General features: G+C 40.2%; 1 protein-coding gene across 3 annotated transcripts in view; it reads right to left on the bottom strand.

The window, feature by feature from the left end:
- The window catches only part of CPNE2 (copine 2), a 703,062-nt gene that overhangs the window by 482,235 nt on the left and 206,597 nt on the right, over window positions 1-14,230 (bottom strand). For all 3 annotated transcript variants that reach the window (XM_069217223.1, XM_069217224.1, XM_069217225.1), the window contains exon 2: window positions 10,242-10,438. In XM_069217223.1, coding sequence (XP_069073324.1) covers window positions 10,242-10,409 — 168 coding nt within the window. In that variant the 5' untranslated portion in view covers window positions 10,410-10,438. The remainder of the gene's footprint in view (window positions 1-10,241; window positions 10,439-14,230) is intronic.

A 14,230-nucleotide genomic window follows, 5' to 3' on the forward strand; every position in this document is an offset into this window, starting at 1 on the left:
TATATCAAGTCACATATTAAAAGTCAGGGGTACAGTATCGGGACTGCATAGTATATGGTTCCACAATATCCATAAGGATTAATGTGCCAATAGTGAAAATATCCATATAAGGTCATTATCACAATAGGAGGCAGATGCAAAAAAGTATTGACTCAACCGGGTTACTAAATACTCTTCAACTTAAACAAGCATTGGCAAAGCAAATAGGTCTTGCCATTGTTAGGGGACTATTTGGTTTGGGCAATGCTTTCTGTTGATGCACTTGCCACTGCATTGCTATGTCATTCAATGATATAACGGCCCCCATACAGGAAAGTTTGTGCTGAAGTCAGAGTGGTCCATCCTTCCCCGTCTGGAAAGTGAAATGTTGACACCAGTTATGCATCAGACACATGTGAGCCGAGAAGGAGACAGTGTGGGTGACACAGACGCATCAGCAGCTGGCAGACGGGGTCATTATACACACAGAGGGGACAGAAGTGATTTCTGGCACACCCCAGACCAGGCAGATGGCAAAAGTGGGAGTGACCCAGCTTTGGCAAAACACATTATAGCGTCACTCTTATGCCACAAACTCACAATGTAAACAAGTGCACGGTGGCTCCATATGGATATGATTTGAAGTGAGTGCTGTGGAAAGGAGGGGGTGTGGTTGTGGCTTGCTGGTGGGCCTTGCCTACCTAGCCAGGCTAGGGATACCTTCTCAGCAGCTCCCCATTGGTTTAGTTGAGTGTAATCGGATGACCCTACAAGTTTCGAGCTTCGTATATAGTAGCACTTTTACCAAAGTACATTGAAATTGAGCAGTGTATTTGCACCACGGAACAGGCAGATGGTAAAGGGGGAAAGGTCCCGGCTTCTAGAAAACACCTTATAGTGTCACTCTCTCTCACCACAAACTGACAATATAAATAAGCTCACAGTGGCTCCATACGGATTTAATTCAAAGTGAGTGCTTCGGGGATGAGGGGGTACAGTAATGGTTTGATGGTAACAAAAAAGAAAAAAAATGAACGCCTCTGGGGTCTTTCATATACAGCATTTGTCCCACAGTGACTGGTGACCTATGTAATCAGTGGCTCCATATGGCTTTGATTCGAAGTGATTGCTACAGGGATGAGATGGGGGCGCAGTAGCAGCTTGATGGGAACAAAAATTAAAAAAACAAATGAAACACTTTACAAACAGCAGAAAAAGAAAATTCCCAAAAGACGGGCAGAAACAGCTGCGGGGATGAAGGGGCGCAGTAGCCACTTCATGGTAACACAAAAGAACAAGGAACAAAAGAGCAAATTGCCAAACCATTGGCTGGCGAAAAACACAGGCTAGGCTCAGCTGAAAGCAATGAAAAAAATAGTGTGCAGACACCAACAGAAGTTGCAAAAAGTGAAAGGATACAAGTAATAGGCCACTCCTCCATGGGAGGGAGAAAGCTATAAAAACGAAGAACAAAAAAAACACTGATTACCCACATACAAGCAAGCTTTTGGAAAGAACGCGTGAACAAACAAACCAAAAGCGATTGGCAGCTGTAAGCCCACAGAATAGATACAGCATTTCTCGAAGAGACAGCACATGCGCCGCATAGGCAAGACCTAAAAAACATTATTTCATGGTAACTCACTGTTGCGTTAAAAACATCCTACAGAACCAAATATAGGGTTGTGCTATCTGCGTAAAAAATAAGTACAGGTTTGCATTTATGAAATCTATACATTTTAAGAACAAGAATGAAAAAAAACGCAAGTCAAATATTTATAAAATTTACAAAACAAGACAAAATGCAACTATGTCTGGGGGGTCAATTCATTGCAAGGGCCTTTTATTTTAGAGCAGGACTCAAATTGTTCCAGTGGAAAACATGAAATCATTACAAATACTTCCTAAATGAAACATGGTTAAAAGTAATCTCCGTCAGGGGCTCAACTGCTAAACATTAATATGGCTCAATCTCAGATGTGGTCAGGATAATTACATAATCCTGAATAGATATTTTTTTCAATTTCTCCATTTCATAGGTTTGAGGCAGTACGGAATCCATATCTAACCTTTACCTATCACATTTCTTGTCTGGTTGCCGTTTGTGGGTTTTTACACAAACCAGGGCTACTTAGAATATCAGCAATTCCTTCAATGTGTTAAAAGCATCCTATATCCGTAATCACAAACTATACAATACTCAGTGATTTGTCTATTTATGACGCCCATTTTATTACACCAAATAGACAGCCATACCAAGTAGCCCTCCAAGTAGCTCAAACCCAATTCCTCACGTAGCAAATAATGGGGCTCCTTGCTGAGAGTCCTAAGAGGCACCTACAAAAATGCTTTACTTCTGACTGGAAACTTTTAACATTGCTATAACCCAAGATGGCCAGGGACGTCTCCCCCTAGGGGCGTCATGGCATCGACCCAGGAACACATGGCGCCAGTTTGCCTCCATCTCCAAATAACTGCTGACATGATGTTACACTTCTATGTGAAAACTATTGTTTGTGTCCAACTTAAAGTGCATCATCATGACAGCAACAAAGGGGACTCCACTGTCCCTTTGGAATATGGAACTGTAAATGTGTCAGGTAGGGGCTTCTACAGTTCACCTCACTCACTCAAAATAGCCAAAATGAAACCTGGTGTTAGGCAGTACGGTATGTCTGCTAATGAATAGCGTTTGTATGTGTGCGCACCTGACGGTGAGTGTTTGTATGTATGTGTGTACACACATACACACACACACACATTTGTATATGAGAGTATGTACATATATCTGACTTCTGCCGTAAACACAATCTGTTCTCTCTGAGTAAAAGTATTCTGGGCTCTTTTATTATGCTCTTGCACATTTTTAGAAGGTATACTGAATAATTTAAACCGGCAGTAAGTACTGTAAACTACGAGTCCGTAGGAATTGGAATCTTTCTCCACGCCATAAAATGTGAATCACACTAAATCACTGTCATGTTAAGTATGTCACCCGTCTAATCCTTTTACCAGATTTAAAGTTTCCAGATGCATTTAATCAGCTACAATTTGAAGTTTTGTCTTTCAATTTTGGGGACCCTTCAACCTTATTGAGGGAAACAGAGAGAGACACTGTTTTAAATTAAAATCTTTGCACAGAAAAACAGAGGTGGGTTGCATAACAATCGTTTTCATTTACAATTTCAAACAAAGTTTAATTTTATGTGCCATATTAAGAGGTGCACTTGTAGCCCAAATCAGAGGTGCTAGAAGAGGCGCTATATACAAAATGTTGAAGATAAGTGAACCTAGAGTCACCTCTGTAAAATAACTCTTTAGGGAAGTACACTTTTAAGCCAAATGAGCAACACAGCACAGCAAAATAGTGCATGCCTCTGACATTTGCAATGATCTGGAGCAGTGGTTCCCAAACTGTAGTCTGGGGACCCCTGGCGGTCTGCGAGGCCTCCTCAGGGGGTCCCCGACTGCTTAGAAAATTCAATAATATTAACAGATTAGGTCCCCAGCTTTCAGTAATGACTCAGTGGGGGGGTCCTTGGATTCCAATAATGATTCAGTGGGGGTCCCCGGGCTCCAATAATGATAAAATGGGGGTCCACAGAAGTCAAAGGTTTGGGAACCACTGATCTGGAGTTCAAGAGTTTGAATCCTGGAATTGCAGAGTCAGAATTCCAGCCTTCCAGGGTTGCTCACAAATGGCCAAAGTGAGACATGTATGGGTATATCTTTATCTATCAGCATTAGTTTCACTTGTACACTAACCCAACTAGTCTCATTGTTGAATGAATGATGTGGTAAAACATCAGCGACACATTACATGTAGGAAACCAATTGTGTGCCAGTATGTCGGTATATGCTTTGGGGGGCTGTAGGGCAATTTGAAAAGGGACTCAATATTTATTATCTCTAGGATATCTTTTGGCTTGTTTCTTGTACATTTTCGTGAAATTCTAGCTCAGGCCCTGCCTTTCATTTTTGGCTATGCAAGCTTGTGGGCTTCAACTCACATCTTCAATTGCTCCCCCATCACTATTCAAATCCATCACCCCCCCCCCCACTCCCCACTGCAAATGGCTGCCCCATAAATTGGATTAGGAAGCATTTGCTTTTATAAATTTTGAAAAGAGCCTTGATAGGTTTTTTCCCCGACTCTCTGTGCGAAGTCAAATAAAACTTCAGTTAAACTTTGAGCACTTTGCGGAAATGCAATGTGTCCAAGAACTTGAGGAATCCGAAAGTAAATCCTAGATATGGGAGGGCATTAACCCCCGATGGGCTTTCTCTTAACAAATATTGTTCAGGACTTACATAGGTAGGAGCCACATGTCACATTAAATGTGTTTGAAAAATTAGTCTCTAGATCAAGGTTATTTATGAAACTAACAAAGTTGTCAATGTGGCCTTCTGGGTCAGAGAGATTAAAATTGCGCTGTCAGCATACAATGAGGGTTGTATGAGGTTTGAGTGCACCATAGCCATATCCATACCTTTTAAAGTTAAAATCAATACATTTATTAGTTTATAATATGAACATGATGGGTGCTGACACGCATCCATATCAGACCCTTCTTTCTAACTTGAAGGAGTGAGTTAATTTTTCCTCTATGCCATGTCTCACTGAAGCTGAAACACCGATATGTACAGTGCAAAGAAAATCTACCAGGGCTTGCTTCATGCCTTAGGTGTTTAAAATACCCTGAATCTTTAAGCAATTAACTCGGTCAAAGGCCCTACTGAGATTCATATATCGTAGATATAGTGTGCCGCTCTTTGCTATTGTGTATTTACTAACCAAATGAAGATTAAGACACTGTTCCTGGGTTCCCAACCCATATCTAAAATTATAAACATATGGCGGCATCTATTTCCTTTTTTGAATAATGGACAAATAGTGGTAGTATGCAAGGAAAGTGGTAATTTGTTCCTAATAGCTGAATTTAGGGCCTTAGTGATAACTGGCACACAAAATTCAATATTAGATTTCTAGAGATCTATTCGGACCCTGTCAGTGCCAGGTGCCCTACCAGAGAGGTTTTGGGTGACGTGGTGTCAACCTCTTCTAGCTCAAAGTTAATGGCTAAGAGAAAGATTAGAGAGAGATTATCCAATGAGTGCTCAGAGTCTGCCTCAAGATGGTAAATGGATTGAAAATTTTCCACCCAAACCTCTCTACCTTGATGTTCATACCTAGACCTCTCGATCAACCGATACTTAATTTTGCAGATGTGAGTGGTATCCTTAGTGTTACAAGAAGTGAAAACATTCTCCCACGTTTCTTCTTTTAAGGCCAAGTTCCTTTCTTTCAATGCCATTTTAGATTCAGTCCTACAGATCACAATGTCATCTTGGCTTATTGTTTAGGGCCCTTTGTAGTCTACTGTTTGCTCACTGCATTCCTTGTTAAACCAACTGAAGGAATTCAGATTATTACTTCTTAGAGGGACAAGCAATGTATGAGTGATGGACTTACAAATTGCAACTTACATCGTGAGGCACCTTAGTGCTAGGATTGAAAACATTAAGACTGAGAAGCAAAGTATTCTCAAAATGTTTTTTCAACTCTCCAAGACTTAGGAAAAACATACATGGGGATTGCAATGTGAGCCAGTTTAAAATTTGAATAAATGTTCCCCAGTCGCACACCTTCTAATCTATGTTGGCACTATCACAGGTGACTTTCTTCTGTGCTGGAACTTTTCTTCTGTACAGCGTATCTGTCAAAATGCTCAGCCTAATAATAAATGCCCTTTGACGAGAAATCCGCACCCACTTTGGGGACTTACACAAACACACTGCACATCATAACATATTGGTGTATTTTTCCATAAAGAGTTAATGCATAGTTACTTTTTAAAAAGCGCCTGACAGTGGGGGGTGGAGTAGAACTAGTAGAGCTCACTCAGCCAGATTTTATGTTAAACAATGCCTATGTAAATGAGGCCAATATGGATTTACTGCAGGTAAATGAACCATCTAGATATCCTGAAAGTGTGCCATGGTTCTGCTCAGGGACCTATGTGGACCACCTATGGGTTAATATGCGATTTAAATAATATATTTTTGCTAAATCATGCCTTGGATACTTTGATGGGCTTCAAGTGAATTGGAAGGATCTTCAGAAGGGGTATTTTTAGTGTGTAGCTAATCTTAGTGTAACATGCCATGTACACCTTAATAGAGAGAAAACACCTTTGTAATAACTAATAATCTTTTCTGAGGTGCATTACATCAAGAAAGGTGTTCCAAGTTTGCCTGGCACAAAAACAGGAATAACACTGTGTAAATCCGGCAGACAGTCCCATAACAATAGCCATTGTGAGAGGGAATGGCAAATACACCAGGAAGGTACAGTGCATGAAGTGATAAAATAACCAGCCTAATATTAGAAGCAAAACAACACATTACAGATCCTTTGTAGTGAAAGGACAGGGTGCTGTATTAACATGTTCGATGAGGTTGCTGTATTAACACGTTTGATGAAACCATGAGTACACCACATTGAACAACAAAAATATTAACATGTCAAACTAAGGACGAGCACTAATTGCCTCAGGCTACATAGTAAATGTGCAATCATATGTAACACACCAAAGACCATGGTAATCTGCATATACCATTTCTGTAGATCAACTACTGACCGTGTGATGATGGTCATGAGAACTACCACTAGCAGCTGCAAGTGTTACATTTCCCTGAGTTAGGATTATTTCAGCCCATAGCTACTTTGAGCGATGAATTAATACATCAAGCAATACTGTCTGAATGCATATTCCACACACGGATCATCATTGAAACGCTTCAAACACAATTTGTACATTATGGGGTCCATACACAAAAGCATCTATGACTTGAGGTTACACTTGTACGGGAGTAATCTTTTTGACAATCTTACATGCCTTTGTGAATTTCCCTAAAATGTCCAACTCCCTAATAGTACAAATGCAGCGAAGCCAGCATTTTCTATTTGTACTAATTGTATATGTATATTTCATGAATATTCCCATTTTATTTCCATTTTAGGTGTATTGGGGCCAATTCACAAAGGTAGGTAAAGAACATAAAAAAGTGGCACAGCGATATTACTTTACATAGTCCAAAATGCCTTTGTTAATAACAAGCAACCCTTTGTTAGTGCTTTGTCAATTTTACCATCAATAGCCACAAAGTGAACAGTCAAAATAGGAACATATCCACCCAATGAATCCAAATCAACAAGCTAAATATTTACAAACATCCATGTCATTCCCCCTGAATGCACACATTGCTCATATAACTCTTACACTGATTGAAGTAGAAGGGTCTTGGCAGACTTTACCAGCCAGTCAGAAATTATGTTTGAGGACCATAAGCCTTGCCCTGATGGTGAACATGGTAGGCACTATGTATTAGATAGGTTCATTGGCTGTGCAGGTCTCAGCAGGCTTAATGCATAAACACACGCTTGTACAAGTATTTCTCTACCATGAGGAACATACTACTGGGGAGCTGTGGGTTGAGATCTTGGTGCACTTAACAGTAAGCTGTGCAGTGCTTCAGGACTGAATGTGTCAATGTAGTATGTTTTGTGGCTAATTTTTACATTTTTACCATGTTGTTCCAAAACTGCTCACGTTGTGCCACCTGCATCAAACAATATTGTCTCTCTACATATGATCACTTGTTGAAGATCAAATATCGCAAGGTAAAAAGAAAGTGAGCTGGAAACCCTTACAGTGACAAGGTTTCCGGCATATGTATAGAGGCTCTGCACAACTGAAATACATTTTGGAACCTCCCCAGTACATGTAAGACTGCATCAGAAGAGTAAATTTTTTGTGATTTTGGGATGACTAAGTGTAGCTGATCAGTCAGTGTGAACTCAAACCCGCACAGCCTCTTGAAGGCCGCACCCCATTAATGCCCTCCACTGCTGTTTAGGAGCTTACAGGCTCAAAACCCCACCCCCCTAAGTAGCCCCTCCTTCCCTTTCACAAAGGTTTTTTTTCCAGGGTTGGAAGACCTGTGACTGTGAAATCAATATTCTGCCTAAGTCACTAAGCCAATAATCTTTGAAGGCCTGCATTTCAAAAGTGTTGTTACACAATAAGAGAAGAGGGAGAAACAAAGGAAAATATGTGGAAGCATCCTCCTTTTATCAACTTTAAATATCAAAATGGATTCTCCCTGAACATTTAAGTCTCCACTTGTTGAGATCATGGATTAATTGGGTTGCCATGACGTGCACGCCATAGGGTTTTGAGTGAGGGTAATGTAAAATACCCATGCCAGAACTGTTAGCTAAGCCCAAGGATCTAACTATTTTTAATCATGCATGAGGTGCACACACTGCTTTTAATCACTGGTGGTACCTTGCCACAACTTTATCTTATTTACTTTATTACTTTACTTTATTTTTCTATCATTTTATCAGTGGTGCTCTCAGTTCACTGCTTGAACCTCAGCAAACATGATACTCTAATGGAATATACTCCAGGACAGACCCATGGTAGATATGTGCAACATCAGTACAATACCTACTCAATAACAAAAGAAAATCAGATGGTCAGATGGTTTACAATAAGGTGGTAAGGAGGTGTAAAGCTATAAACCACCAGAAGTGAGAATTATTCAAGAGACTGGAGGCTGTAAGTAGTAGCAAATACCCCAGAAGCTGGCAGCTCAGTTTAGAGGGTTCTTCTTATGAATTATTGTAAGTTACTCACTGCAGGCACACAGGGCTTTATTCGTTAAAAAACAAAAAGAGTATTGGGCCCAAAGATTTCTTAAAAGCCTGCCGCCGGCACAGCCAATCACCAGGGTTAGCACACATCAATGCTGCCTACTCCCTCATCCTTCTTTTTTCTACTCTCTCCTACTACCCTACACTTTACACCTCTTTACTCTTGCAGATTATTCTTTCCACATCCCTGCTTTCTACTTTCATTTGTTTGATCTATTCCTCCTTTCTCCCTTTTTTGTCTTTCTCTTGTATAGGGTCATGGACTTGTGACAAAAAGGTCCCAGTTATGGTACTATAACCCCGGGTTCGTGTATCTTGACAACTTACTTATCCCCTAATCTCATGAACTGGGGGCCAGAATCTTACTGAGGAATCTAATGTTTCACATTCACACACGATCAACATTTCATACCTGGGGCCATGTTACAGGAAGTGCCCTGTGGTTGCAATGGGCATGTGCGCATATTGTTAGTCCCCCCAGGGGTATTTTTGTGTTACAGAAGTGGCCCCAAATGCTTGTGCGGTCATTGCTGTAAAACCATCAGGATCGTAAGGGGTGAATTCCTCATTGACCTGGGAACGTGAGCCCAGGAAATGAAGGAACCCTCTGCCATTGCATCTCAAATGCAGGCACAATGGCAAAAAAGCTGTCCAGTGAGTACTGTCTGTGCCAACACAAAGGTGGCGCACAGTATTTGCACCCCCGCAAGGGCGCCCTGTGAAAGGAAGGAAGAGGGGGCCTCGAGGTCCATCCAAGTAGCCTCTATGAAGGAAGGTGCAGTCAATCTCTGAAGCTGCCTGTTGGGTATCTCTGCCACCCTTTTAAACTGAGGCTGGGCCTCTGCCAGCAGCGAAAGGCAGATCAACAACTTCAAACAGCTTGCCTGCCTTTCACCACGGTGGTGCTCAGAGTGTAGGCGCAGGTTTTCCAGGCACAGACTGAGTCAGAGGGCTCTATGTAACAAATATGTCTTTGATAAAGCAGACAGCTGTGCTCTCCCTTTGAAAATAAAGAGGCATCCTTGGCTGTGCTCTATGTTTCACTGTGTTGCATTAAGGACTCCTACTGCAAAAATGTAAAATTGTGTCCCCTTGTCATTTGAGAACTTTTCTTAACGATTTATAGAGTCAGTAGTTGCTCTCCACTTCCTCCCAGGACATTTCGATATGATCCAATTTGTTGCTGTAAAGCAACGCACCAATTAACACATCTAGAGAAATAAAATCAATCCACCAGTAAATATTTAAAACATAAAAATCATTTTTCCTGAACAATTATTTATTCGTTTTCTTGTAATGAACCTATAAAGATCAATACTTTCTACATGTTTTACTAATATCACATACCAATACGTGCATACTTTTAACACTTATTCTTAAACTTACACTGATGAGAGAGACAGTTTTCTATTTTCTGTCTCAAAACGAGTATAGGCACAGTAAATATTGACTCACGAGGAAAGAAGAATTGTAATTATTGTAACATCGCTTTCTCATAAATGAATAGAAAAAAACAGTAACATGATCCTGGCCCACGTACCTCGCACATCTTTCCATTAATTTCCAGAAATAAGACACAAAAGGGGTCTGATTTGGATGCCACATCCCGATCCAAAAGGTTCTGACAGGAAACGGAGAGTTCCACCCTGCAGACACATTCCTGGGGACCGGCTGGCCCCACCAGCGTCGGGCTTAGCGTGTAGGCCATCGAATCAGCAAGCAGCAGTTCAAAGCAATCTGTGGGATGGAGAACGTAAAGACGTTAAGCGTGCTAGAAATAGGAAGATATTACCGCCCTTATAGCACATTTCTTTTACTGTTAGACACAATCATCAATCAATAAAGAATATGCTCTCATTTGTTAGTTGAGATCTTAAAATGTGACTAATCCAGTAGATTTCATGTCAACAGCCGAAAGCTGCATTACTCACAGATGGGCTAATGAATCACCTCCTCCTGTTCAATTATTGTGTGAAGCGGCACGGTACAGATCTATCTCTCCTGCTGTGTACCTAACGCAGGAACACTGGTCACTCATGGAATGTTTTGTACCAGGAAAAATGCCATGCAAAATAGATTACATTCTAAATTCTTCATGGGGCTGAAGGTGTCTACAGCTGGAATGCGTTATATCTTTCTCAATGTTTGAATCTGAAAAGTCATATACTGAAGCCAAGTATTTACACGCTCAAATTCCCTAGCAACAACTGGCTTGAGGGAATCTGTGTGACTGTAAAGACAATTTTAAGAAAATTCGAGTTTTTTTTACCAATACCCAGTTGGATTTGCTCTCGCTAAAGCTTACTATTGACAACAGCAGAGGTGCTCAATATTGGATCACAAGGGTAGTTAGGAGCCATGCCAGATTCTCAATATGCCTACCAACTCTGAAAATAATTTCCATTTAGATATATACATATGTGTGCATTTATCTTCTGTTGGCTTTTGAAAAAGCGCGAAAGAGTGACACAAAAGGAAAAAAGTTCACTCGCAGTCAAACATATCGGTAAACGTGCAATTATCCATGCAACAGGGTCGACGGCCAAGGCGGTAACAGAACTGCCCCGAAGAGGGACAAAAGTAAAGCATTTACGAAATAACAAAGGATTGTTGAAAGGCAAGCTCAAGAAGGAGTGATAGTGATGGGCATATGATGGGCGTGGTTAAAAACCCAGGATAGATTACAACACATCAGAGCGCTTGCATGAGAGACTGAAGAAGAGGAAGACGAGAAAAAGGAAAGAGGAAAAAAAGGAGTGAATTAAGTCTATTGGCAACAAAAGGGAGCATAAAAGGCAAGAGTAAAGGCCTACTGCAAGGCAAAGGGAATAGGAAAGAATGAAAAGAAACGGGGTAGAAGTTAGTGCATGGGTATTGACGGGCCAAAGTGAGAAAGCCTGAATGGGTCTGGAGTTCTTTTGTCTATTCTATACTAATCATGTGTTTGGTTTGTCAAGCAACACCCACAAAATGTCATTCTTTCTTCTGAATTCATAGGACAGTTGAATCTTTAACAGTTTTGATAAATTTGAAGAGCAAATTAATGCAGAAATCAATAAACAATTCCAAGATTTTCAGAAACGTAAGTCAGGCTAGATAACCAAAGGCACCACTGATTCTTTTCCTGGAGTATTCTGTCATCTAAGCTCAACATTGGCTGTCACATATGTGCGTGATCTACAATCTCATTAATGACTTTGTAATGGGCAGTAGAGGACAGCTTGATCTTGTAATCTAGTATTGCAGGCCATAACTGTGGCCTGCTGAAAACTAACACTAATCAACATGATATTAGATTGGCAATACATCTTCGCTTTGTTTCCAGATGACAGGAGTTCTAGTTGTGCTTTGAGAGTAAGACACTGAAAATTACTGCTTGATTATCTTTCCAGACATTTGCTCTTACTTTACGAAGTCGCTAGAATCTTGGGACCTGTTCACAAAAAATGTGGACATCTGCTCCAGTGGGTAGACTTCCACGTTTGGAGTAGATTTACAATTTACTCTGACAAAATATTACACTGTAATGTAAAATAAAGTATGAGTGAATCACCGGGGAGGGTTAATTTAAGCGGTATAAATGCAAAAGGGGAATTTGCACTTGTGGTGCCATTTGTGCACCTAAATTCAAATATGTTCCCAAGGCAAACTTAATTGATACATTTGTGGTTCTTGTTCCCTTTAAGGTTTTTGTTTGACCATGATCTTATTTTCCAATATTTTAATGTGTACTTATTTTTTTCCAGCGGTTCTGAGAACAGTGATCTAATTCATGAACCATTAGTATTAGATATTTCTCAACTAATCAGTCACATAAGGATACGTGCTTAACTTCCTGTTCACGAAAGAGCTGGCAGATTACAGGCAGTAAAAGGTAGAAGCAGGTGTTTAACTTGTAAAGAAAGAGTGCCCATGCCAAGAGCTCTGATCAGAAGTCCGCGGCTGGATCAGTTAAATGTCCGTGCGCCAAATATCAAGGCTGTTTCTTTCTCTTGCTCTATCTTTCCAATTTGTTTTTCTCTCTCTTGAACTCGAAAAACCTGTTAAGAAAAATAAGTGCTGGACCCCCAAAAATAAGTGCTAGTGCCCCCCCACCTCCCCACACTTGGAACCACTTGCTCACATTAAGCACAGGTAGGTGCCACCATTTAACAGGGAGCACGAAGAGGTTTTGTTTATTATCATTGAGGAAAATTAGCATATATTTACTCTACAGCAGAGAGGATTCTGGGTCAGATTTTTGCAGAAAATCCCTCATCCATTGTGACAGGAGGAAACCAGAAGGGGAAGACAGATGGTCGCCTGCCACAGAGAATCAAGATACTAGGGGCAGAACACCTGTAAATGGGCATCTGGCCAACAGAGAAGCCTTGCAATTAGAGAATGGAATTGATAGTAACTCATGATTTGTCTTCCATTGTTCGAAGAGTAGACACAGCAGCTATAGCCTTTGAAAACCTAAGTTTTCCCATACAAGTTCAGAATAATAGGCAGCACCTTAGTGATATACTACAAAGTCACAAACTACTAATAATTACAGTATTTGAAGGGTTTAGCAATCAAAATAATGTCATCTCCAAATACAAACTATATAACTGTAGTCCCTACAAATTATAAAAAAAAGTTTTCAAAATTACAACAAATCATTCCACTCATCTGCTGAAGTACCCGATTAGGATATGCATTAATGTTTAAAACATCATAACTTAATTTAAAAGTGAGGATTAATACTGTTCCATGTATGTCATACATTTAAGGAAATCTGGAGAAAAAAATACCTCAAAGGCATGTATCTTAATATTTAGTGCGTAACTGGGGCAACATACGTTGTGTAATCAGATAATGGTTTTAAATAACAATAAAGTGTATTACTTGGAAATCTGGATGTGTTTCCGTTAGGTACATAAGATTATATCACTACAGTGATCGATATTTATTAAAAGTGGAAGTTTCTGAATGAATACTTAGAAAAATTCGTGGACAGTCCTTACCCAATGATGACAATTGGTTAATTCCTTGAGAGAGCCAAAAGACAATTCTCCTGTCATGCGGCCATTACATCAGACCGGCATTTTTTATATGGATGTGGTAACATTGTAATATATTAATCCATGCACAGTAGAGATTTCTGCAAAGGGCATATCCTAAATTACTTCAAAGTACTCCAAAATGTAAAAATCAAATCAAATAAAATGAGACACAGAGAAGTAAAGTGATTTGCGTAAGATCACCCTATCTATTGAGTCAAACAAGAAAGCTGACATTTGAACCCAGGTTTTCTGGTTACACACTATGCAAACTAGCCACTGGATTAACAACTTCTTCTCTATTACACTTAACACCAAAGGACAGAGCTCTTGGACGGGTTATATCAGGACTTAAATAATACACTGTGTTACAACCTACCGCAATCCCCTGTTAAATCAATCTCACACAAGCTGTTCCCTACAAAATAATGTACAAAGGGATGGGCGGATGCTATTTGTATGTTAATATCATTGGCTTCCTCTGACCTAACAAAGGGACTGA

This window comes from Pleurodeles waltl, chromosome 12 (assembly GCF_031143425.1).
Source record: "Pleurodeles waltl isolate 20211129_DDA chromosome 12, aPleWal1.hap1.20221129, whole genome shotgun sequence".
Classification (NCBI taxonomy): Eukaryota; Metazoa; Chordata; class Amphibia; order Caudata; family Salamandridae; genus Pleurodeles; species Pleurodeles waltl.